Consider the following 10,501-nt stretch of genomic DNA (forward strand, 5'->3'; position numbering starts at 1 on the left):
AAATGCCTTGTTTACATAGGAATCTCCCCGTTCATCCGCTCCGTGACACGATCACCGGGAGACCGGCGGACATCGAGTCCGTGGGTCCTGCTGGCACGGTCACACTGTACGCAGCAGGCGCACGTGTGCTGTTAGTCCTGCCAATTAAAGGGGACGTACAGGTACGCCCTTTTGCCCACCGCTGCCATTGTGCTGACGTACACCGGCGTGCAGCGGTCGGTAAGTGGTTACGGTTATTTCCGCAAAATGGTATGCAATAGGCTTCCATGTTTGATTGTCAAAGCTTAATTGAACAAGCTGAAGTTAGAAGCTGATCGGCTACCATGCACAGCCAAAACCAGATTTTGCACTCTCTAGTTTTAGTAAATCTCCCCCCCATAGTCTGGTAATCAGAACCCATCCCAGGGTCCCACAAATGGGAACTCCTCCACTACTCCGGCTCATATCTTGACACAGATTGCTCTTACTGTTCCCCTACCATGCACAGACAGAACCAGCAGGTCTGGTCTCCTTCTGCATAAATCATCTCAGCAGCAGAAAGCGAGTCATGTAGGGGAAGACACATCACCATACAGAATCCTTTACTGGCAATATCCATTTATTTTATTAGGCACCTGTCTACTTGGTGGCTGCATTAGTTTTCTCATTTCTTAGGCATGTCAATGACCTGTATGCACAAGACAGGTGACCACTCATGGTTCTCAAGTGGCTTCTGATGTTGTCTACTCTGTATAGCACTTTTCATCCTATAGATCTTTGGCAGCCATTCTCTACTGGTTTTTCTTTTTTTGAGTGGATCCTTTATTAACCGCTTGCCGACGGGCTCACGCCGATATACGTCGGCAGAAGGGCACGTAGAGGCAGATTAACGTACCTCTACGTTGCCCTTTAAGAAGCGGTTTGGGGGCGCGCGCGGCGACCACCGTGAGTGTGATCGCGGGTCCCGCAGACTCGATGTCCCGCGGGATACCCTTGATCGTCTCACGGAGAGGAAGAACGGGGAAATGCTGATTTAACTACTTCCATACAGGGCATTTTCACCCCCTTCCTGCCCAAGCCAATTTTCAGCTTTCAGCGCTGTCGCATTTTGAATAACAATTGCGCGGTCATGCTACACTGTACCCAAATGAAATTTTTTTTCATTTTTTCCCCACTAATAGAGCTTTCTTTTGGTGGTATTTGATCACCCCTGCATTTTTTATTTCTTGTGCTATAAACAAAAAAAAGTGACAAGTTTGAAACAATATTTTTTACTTTTTGCTATAATAAATATCCAAATTTTTTTTTTTTAAACAAATTTTTTCCTCATTTTAGGCCGATTCGTATTCTTCTACATATTTTTGGTAAAAAATATCGCAATAAGCATATATTTATTGGTTTGCGCAAAAGTTATAGCGTCTACAAAATAAAGGGATAGATTTATAGCATTTTTATTATTATTTTTTTTTACTAGTAATGGCGGTGATCTGCGATTTTTATCCTGACTGCGATATTGCGGCGGACACATTGGACAATTTTGACACATTTTTGGGACCATTCACATTTATACAGCGATCCGTGCTATAAAAATGCATTGATTACTGTATAAACGTGACTGGCAATTAAGGGGTTAACCAGGAGGGGGCACTGTAGGGGTTAATGTGTTGCTAGGGAGTGATTCTAACTGTGGGGGGAGTGGATTCACAAGGGGAAGAGACCGGTGTTCCTCTGTACAAGGAACACACCATCGGTCTCCTCCCATCTGACAGGACGTGGATCTGTGTGTTTACACACACAGATCCAAGGTCCTGCTCGGTTACCGGGCAATCGCGGGTGCCCGGCGGACATCGCGGCCGTCGGGCACCGGGAGCCGGCGGCGCGCGCGCGCCCCCTGGGCTGCCTGGAAGGCTGCGCCGTCGTATGACGGCAGCCCAGAACAACAGCTGCACCGTCCCGCCGTCATATGACGGCGGGCGGGCAGCAAGTGGTTAAACAAGCATTTCCCCGTTCTGCCTAGTGACAGGACACTGATCACAGCTCCCTGTAATCGGGAGCGGTGATCAGTGTCGTGTCACACATAGCCCCTCCCCCCACTGTTAGAATCACTCCCTAGGACACATTTAACCCCTACATCGCCACCTAGTGGTTAACCCCTTCAATGCCAGTCACATTTACACAGTAATCAATGCATTTTTAATTGCACTGATCGCTGTATAAATGTGAATGGTCGCAAAATCGCGCCAAAAGTATCCAATCTGTCCGCCATAATGTCGCAGTCACGATAAAAAATCGCTGATCGCCGCCATTACTAGTAAAAAAAAAATATTAATAAAAATGCCATAAAACTATCCCCTATATTGTAGACGCTATAACTTTTGCGCAAACCAATCAATAAACGTTTTTACCAAAAATATGTAGAAGAATACGTATCGGCCCAAACCGAGGAAAAAAAATGTTTTTTTAATATATTTTTTGGGGGATATTTATTATAGCAAAAAGTAAAAAATAATGCGTTTTTTTTCGAAATTGTCGAGCAGTAAGAAGGGTCGCTGGTTCTAATCCCAACCACGACACTACCTGCCTGGAGTTTGCATGTTCTCCCTGTGTCTGCGTGGGTTTCCTCCGGGTACTCCGGTTTCCTCCCACACTCCAAAGACATGCTGGTAGGTTAATTGGATCCTGTCTAAATTGGCCCTAGTATATGAATGTGAGTTAGGGACCTTAGATTGTAAGCTCCTTGAGGGTATAGGGACTGATGTGAATGTATAATATATATATGTAAAGCGCTGCGTAAATTGACAGCGCTATATAAGTACCTGAAATAAATAAAAGAAATAAAATAAATTTTTTTGTTTATAGTGCAAAAAATAAAAACCACAGAGGTGATCAAATACCACCAAAAGAAAGGTCTATTTGTGGGGGAAAAAAAGGACGTTGATTTTGTTTGGGAGCAACTTTGCACGACCGCGCAATAGTCAGTTAAAATGACGCAGTCCAGAATTGCAAAAAAGTGCTCTGGTCTTTGGGCAGCCAAATGGTCCGGGGCTTAAGTGGTTAAAGCAGAAGTTTAGTGGACAGCAGCATTTTCCACAAGGAGCAAGTCTTCACACTATGGTCTATTCTGGTGGGTCTGTGAGGTCCACGCTCCCTGCTGCCATCTTCTTCTGCTCTTCCAGTGGGCAACCGCTGGTTCTGTAACTTCTGCGTAGGTGTTCTGCAGTTACATTATCTCGGAAGCCGACTCTATTCTCAGCTCATTGCAGATGCCTGGCCTGAGCCAGAAGTGTACACAGTGCTGTACATGTGCTGCAGTCAGCGTACAATCAACAATTTTCTTGCAGACGGGTAAGTTAGTTTTTGGCAGAGGGGAAACACACAAAGTCACTTGTCCAGCAAAAAAACTGTTGTTGGAATATTCCTAAGGCGTACTCCTCTGATAGGTGGAATTGCACAGAAATGCTCTCACTGGTCTCATTTTGATGTGGATCACTTCGGCCGCAGAAGGTTTGATGACTCCTATGAGATATTCTATCTAGAAGGACGGACTTGACAAAGAGGTGCACTTCTTGACCTTGTGTTGATAATGTCACTACTAAGTGGTTTATGAAGACTTTGAAGCTGGTCTTGAGCCCATTAAGTCCGCCCCTGCTTTTGTTAGGCCACACCCACTTTGCATTATGCAGTGCTGAGTGTGCCCCTTTAACCACCTCCAGTATTAGGGAAATGGTGGCGGCGGGGTGGTTCTATTGTTCTGGGATGACGTCATATGACGTCGCCCCACTCTCTCCACACATGTGCGCCAGTGGTGGGAACGCATTGCGGCGATTGATGGCGCACCGTGTCGCCGGGACATGGCGCATCCCTGATCTCGGTAAAGAACAAATGTCCAATCACAGCTGATCACATGTAAACAACGAAATGCCGGTTATCGGCTTTCCTCTCCTCACACTGACAGAATGTGAGGAGAGGAGAGCCAGTCAGTGGCATTTCCTCAGGTGCTGCACTGATTACCAGTGCAGCCCCAACAGTGATGCCAATCAGTGCTGCCTTTCAGATCGCAAACCCCCCCCCCCCGATCTGGGAGAACGTCATATGCCGTCCGCCTGTATGAACGAATGTCCCTCCTGGCTGTCAATTGACAATCGGCTGGGGGGGGGGGGGTGGTTAAAAAATGATTAATTATAATAAAATAAATAATTTTTAACCACTCAACAGTGTTGTTTTTTTTTTTTTTTAATATCAAACGAATTCCTTTATAACCAAAATAACATTTTAATTCTCTCTTTGGTATACAAAGCTTATATTATTTAACTTGAGAGCTTCAACCAGCCATTTTTTAGGTAGAAGACAGCATGGTGGGGTTTGGGGAAAGTGTCAGTGTGGAGGTGTCTGATGGGGTCACATAGCTGGTAAAAGGACAGACGGCCATCTTCACAATCCAAATAGACCCCGACTTTCTGCAACGGAGACTCCTGGTCTATTGTCATGGCCTCCAAGTCATGTTCATCTGCAAACACATTCAGAATCATGGCTAAACTGTACGGTTTATCCTGTTTTGTATAAGACTCTGATACCATTTTCAAGTCTAAGGATAAAGCCAATGATTTGTGTGCAGTTTTATTTATCCAGTAACAAATTTGTCACATGGAATTTGTTTTTAGATTTTAGAATGACTATTAGATCAGTTAGGGATCTGTGCAATGTAAGTGAGATCAAGAAATCATCCAGGTCACAGACCTCAGGTTCCTCCATATCCTGTTCTTCTAGGACAGTTATGGGGTCAGTTATGTTACACAGCCCCTCAATGTGACGGATCTTTCTGGATAGGGTGCCTTTCTGGGTCTCCAGTTGCTGCATCAGAGTGGAAACCGACAAAGAGACCTTCTCTTCCTGTCTGGAGATCTCACTCAGGACTCTCTGTTCCTGGACCTCCAACTGTCTCCTCATATCCTCATACAGGGCAGTGACTCTTTTCTTCTCATTATCAGCTTTTTCCTGCGTTTTTCTCTTGTGGTCCTGTAGATTCTGGATTTGTCCTTCAATCGCTCCTCTTGCTGTAGTCACTTTTTCACAAATATTTCTCAGTTTTTCCTTCTTCTTTTCTGAAACCTTTCATAGAAGTTCCACTTCATGTCCTTTATGTTTCCCCACCAGACAGCAGGACACACATAGACAGACGGCGTCCTCGGAGCAGTAATACTCCAGAAGCTTCTTGTGGATGGAGCACTTTTTACTTCTGAACACATGGTCCACTGCCTTGTTGTGGGCTGTCAGGTGTTTCTCACACATAGAAGTCTCACATAGCAGACAAGTCTTGATAGCTGCCACCCTAAAATGCACACAATATGTACAGAAGAGCTCACTTTTCTCCTGTTCCATAGATAGGGAGTCTTCCACAGTGTTACTCAACCTAACTTTCTTCTCTGGCACAGGACACTCTGCATACTCCTCTCTGCACCCCGGACAGGGAAAAACTCCAGATACCTGCTGTGTATTCAGAGCAGTCACAAAACAGTTCCAGCAGAACCTGTGTCCACATCTCAGTGTCGCCAGTTCCATATGAAGGTTCAGGCAGATGGAGCAGCTCAGCTCTTCTCCAAGTGCAGCAGACGCAATTCTCGAAACAACAAAGAAAGAACAAAACTAATAATCACTTTGTATAAGTAGAATGGAGTCTTAGAAGGAAATAAAATAGCCCCCAACTTTTAGAATTAAATCAATAGCAAAACTAATCAGTCCCTTACTTTATGCCAGGCTGCTAAGTGTATTCCTGGACTCCAACATCTCTTTTGGGTCCCACATCCAATCACTAAGTTTTGCTGCCTTCATCTCTGTAACTTCTTTTTTTTTCAAATACACCCTTTGTTAACCAATGACATCATCAAGATACTAAGTCACTCCCTTGCTATCGCTCATCACAACTATTGTAATTTCCTCCTTGTTGGCCTATCAATTTCCTCCTTGTTGGCCAAGGCTGTCACTCTTTCAGTCTATCATGAATGCTGTGGCCAGACTTATCCACTTTACCAACAGTTCAGTCCCCACCCCTTCTGCCAATATCTCCACTGGCTTTATCTTGCTCAACAAATATAATTCTAAGTCCTAGTAAGAACATAAGAAAGCCATCCACAACACTGCCCCAAGCTACAGCACCAGTCTGGTCTCAAAATATCACCCAAACTGTCCTGATTGCTGCTCCCAGAACCTCCTGCTCTCTAGATCCCTTGTCTCCTCCTCCCATGCTCACCCATAGGAGCCTCTCCCATCCTCTGGTACTCCCTACTGCAATCTCTTTGACTATCACCTTCTCTATCTGCCTTTAGATGATACCTGAAAACTCACCTATTCAAGAAAACCTATCCTGCCCCCACCTAAAGAACTGGACTTTTATGCTGGTATGGGTTATGGCGGTGATCAGAGCACTGGTATGGGTTATGGCAGTGATCAGGATGCTGGTATGGGTTGTAGTGGTGATCAGGATGCTGGTATGGGTTATGGCGGTGATCAGAATGCCGGTATGGGTCATGGCGGTGATTAGGACGCTGATATGGGTTATGGCAGTGATCAGAACGATAGTATGGGTTATGGCGGTGATCAGAATGCTGGTATGGGTTATGGCGGTGATCAGGACACTGGTATGGGGTATGGCAGTGTTCAGAAAGCTGGTATGGCATATGGCAGTGATCAGAACGCTGGTGTGGATTGTAGCGGTGATCAGGACGCTGGTGTAAAGGCTAGCTGGAGGCTAGCCTGTATTTGTGGGAGGAGGCTGAGAGGGCTACTTAAGCCTCCTCCTCCTTCAGGCCAGGGCTCGTCGGCGTCTCTGGGTTCAATAGGGGGTGGGGCCTACACGTCACTTCCGGGTCGGCTGCAACATGGCGGCGGTACCTCTGACGGTGCTTCGCTGGGGAGTTCGCCTGTCTACCCTCCTGCACCCATATTCACGGGTCCCTGTTTCTCCCGGTATTTCGGGGGGGGGGGGTGCTCGGCCGCCGCTGCCACCAGCCACTCCTCTCCCCATTCAAAAAACAGCTCCATGAGGGAGCCACTCGCTGGCCAGCATTCTCTCCCCTTACCAGCTTGCTGCAGGGGGGAGCCGCCAGCCCGTTTTTCTGGGTGTTGGGGGGGGAGAAAGTCCAGCCAGCCGTCTGTTCCTCTCTGCACGGCGCCACGGGGCCGCCCGCCCGCTTCTCTCGGCGATCATGCCGGGGGAGGGGGGGGGGGGGCCGTCCATCCATCCTCCACCCACCCTTCTTCCCTTCGGCAGCAGCTAAATCAGGTGCGGTCCGCCCGCTTCTCCCGGCGCTCGTGGGAGGGGGCGTTCGTCTTGTATAGCAGCTGCCGCCTGCTTCTTTTCCCTTTCATCCAGGTGCCTGCCAGAGCTGTGGGGAGCCGCCCACTTCTCACGGCGGGGGGGGGGCATCCAGCCATCACCTACGGCTCCATTTGGTTAGCGTGCTGTCTGCCCACCGGCTTCTCCCGGCGCCCAAAAGGGGGGGCGTCTATCCATCCAGCTGGGCACAATCCCGCATAGTTGGGGGGGGCCACCGCTGTCCCTCTGTTCCTGACAGTGCTGGGGGGGGCTGCCCGCCCGCTTCTCCCGCCACTCACACTGGGGGGAGGAGGGGGGGTTGTGCCGTCTGTCCGGTCATCCATCCTCCAACCACCCACTTTCCCCACAGCCCCATCTGTCCGGGGGGGTGCTGCCCGCCCACGTCTCCCGGCTCTCATGCCGGGGGAAGGGGGGGCACGTCCGTCCATTCTCCACCCACCCACTTGCCACTCGCCCGCCAATACACCTCCCTGGTACCACGCCATGCACCGTGGAGGGGACGCCCGCACGTCTCCCAGTTTTTCATAGCCGGGGGTGGCGCTCACACGACCGCTCACCTCCCGGTATTCACGTGGGGCATCATGTGGGGGGGGGGCCCGCATGCCTCCCGGGCACCCACCGCTGCAGTCATAAGTGTTCATATCGCAGCATTTCGGTCCCAGGACTTCTGTCATAGCGTTTCGGCACAGGTTTTCTGTCATAGCATTTCTGTTTAGGCGTTTAGTCTCATCGCTTGTTTTCCTGTCATGGCGTTTCCTGCCTCAGCATTTCTGTCTCAAATGTTCTGCCCCTCTGACTACAAGTCAGAACATCCTGCTGATTCCTGCAAAGGTCCATGATAACCTTTAAACATGAATTGTATTTTGATCTAAGACTATTTCTGTATTTTTCCCCACAGCATTTCTGTCATAGCGTTCAGCATTTCTGTCGCAGGGGTTCAGCATTTCTGTCGCAGGGGTTCAGCATTTCTGTCATAGCATTCAGCATTTCTGGCTCAACGTTCTGTCCAGCATTTCTGTCATAGCATTCAGCATTTCTCTCTTAGAGTTTTGCCCTAGCTTGCTGTCATAAGCGTTCAGCATTTCCATCTCAGCGTTCTGACCTAGCTTTTCTGTCATAGCTTTCTGCCCCGGCATTTCTGTCTCGGCGTACAGTCTCGGCATTTCTGTCATAGCGGTTCTGCCGTAGGATTTCTGTATAGCGTTTCTGGCTCAGGATTTCTGTCATGGCATCTCTGACCCAGGATTTCTGTCATGGCATTTTTTCTTTATTCGGTCCTGGTGTTTTCTGTCATAGTGTTCTGCCCCAGCATTTCTGGCTCAGCGTTCAGGCTCAATTTTTCTGTCTCGGCATTTCCGTCATAGCGTTTCTGCCCCAGGGTTCTGTCTTTGCATTTCTGCCATCAGTATTTCAGTCTCAGCGTTTCTGTCATTGCGTTTCGGTCATGGCATTTCTGCCTCAGTGTTTCTGCCCCAGGATTTCTGTCATCGTGTTTCTGCCTCTGCGTTCTGTCTGAGCGTTTTCTACCCCAGCATTTTCTGTCATGGCATTTCTGCCCCTGGGTTTCTGTCATGGCATTTCTGCCCCTGGGTTTCTGTCATGGCATTTCTGCCCCTGGGTTTCTGTCGTTACATTTCTGCCCCAGGGTTTCTGTCATTACATTTCTGCCCCATTGTTTTTGTAATTACATTTCTGCCTCAGGGTTTTTGTAATTACATTTCTGCCCCAGGGTTTCTGTCATTAAATTTCTGCCCCAGGGTTTCTGTCATTACATTTCTGCCCCAGGGTTTCTGTCATTACATTTCTGCCCCAGGGTTTCTGTCGTTACATGTCTACCCCTGGGTTTCTGTCGTTACATTTCTGCCCCTGGATTTCTGTCGTTACATTTCTGCCCCTGGGTTTCTGTCGTTACATTTCTGCCCCTGGGTTTCTGTCGTTACATTTCTGCTCCTGGGTTTCTGTCGTTACATTTCTGCCCCTGGGTTTCTGTCATTACACTTCTGCCCCAGGTATTTTCTGTCATTACATTTCTGCCCCAGGTATTTTCTGTCATTACATTTCTGCCCCAGGTATTTTCTGTCATTACATTTCTGCCCCAGGTATTTTCTGTCATTACATTTCTGCCCCAGGTATTTTCTGTCATTACATTTCTGCCCCAGGTATTTTCTGTCATTACATTCATGCCCCAGGGTTTTACTGTCATCACGTTTCTGTCTCAGCATTTAGTTCAGCATTTCTATCATAGCGTTATTGTGCTCATGTTTCTGCCCTAACGTTTCTGTTTCAGTGTTCAGCCTCAGCATCTCTCAGAGGGGCATCGTTGTTCAGTCACAGCACATACTCCGGTAGCTGTTTCATCTTCGTTGTTTGTCATGTCTCAGTTTTTGTTCATGGTTGTACCTGCGTCAGGTAGCTAGGGCTCACATGTCAGGATCTGTCACGTCTACAGATCCATACGGGCTGAGGTTTCGTTTGTTAATGATTGTTGACCACAATCTTCTCGCCCGTATAACATACGTCATACGATGCACGTTCATTCACCACACCTGTATGATTACCCACCACGGTCTGTGGGTGCACCAGCCCTGAGTTTTCAGTTAATTACCTGTCTCTGCGCGGCAGGTTACTCGGGCTCACTCTTTACTCACTCGAGGGGGGGTCCATCATCAGGTTTATTCATGCGCAGTGGTCTTGGCATTTCCGCTCATACTTGGGTAGACACAGAGGGGCGTTGTTGTTCTCTTGTCTTGTCTGTTATTTCTCTTGTGCATGTTCTCAGGTTGGGCTGTATTGGCATTCGTTATCCCCTTATTGGTCCTTAAGTGGTAGGTTTGGGCAAACGTCATCATGATTCTGGATTCCACTCTCGGCTCGGATCTTGTCTAGGATGTGGCCTTGAAGACTGCTCAGGGACGTCAGTCTGGTCATCTTTTCTGTTCCCCAGCCGGTTCCAGGTAGGGGGGTTTTCAGTCACTTTGGGTATGACTGTTTTCATGCCATGGGACTTATTTCCCTGGGGTGGAGTCTGGCCCTCCTTCCTCGGTTCTGTTTTAGGCTCGGTTGTCAGGTCACAGGCTGAAGCACGACCCGATCGCATCAGGTGGGACCAGTATTCTGTGTCTGGCATGGTTTCTCCATGTTGTCAATACTTATTGCCATAGTGCATGGGCCTCATCCACCTACTCCATC

General features: G+C 48.2%; 1 protein-coding gene across 1 annotated transcript; it reads right to left on the reverse strand.

Moving 5' to 3' along the window:
* Positions 1-3,710: 3,710 nt before the first annotated feature.
* Positions 3,711-8,448, reverse strand: TRIM35 (tripartite motif containing 35). The gene is given in 3 exon segments (XM_073628823.1): positions 3,711-4,598; positions 4,600-5,596; positions 8,312-8,448. Coding segments are annotated over 3 exon segments (1,446 nt in total). The 3' UTR covers positions 3,711-4,286.
* Positions 8,449-10,501: the final 2,053 nt, after the last annotated feature.

This window comes from Aquarana catesbeiana, linkage group LG04 (genome assembly GCF_042186555.1).
Source record: "Aquarana catesbeiana isolate 2022-GZ linkage group LG04, ASM4218655v1, whole genome shotgun sequence".
Classification (NCBI taxonomy): domain Eukaryota; kingdom Metazoa; phylum Chordata; class Amphibia; order Anura; family Ranidae; genus Aquarana; species Aquarana catesbeiana.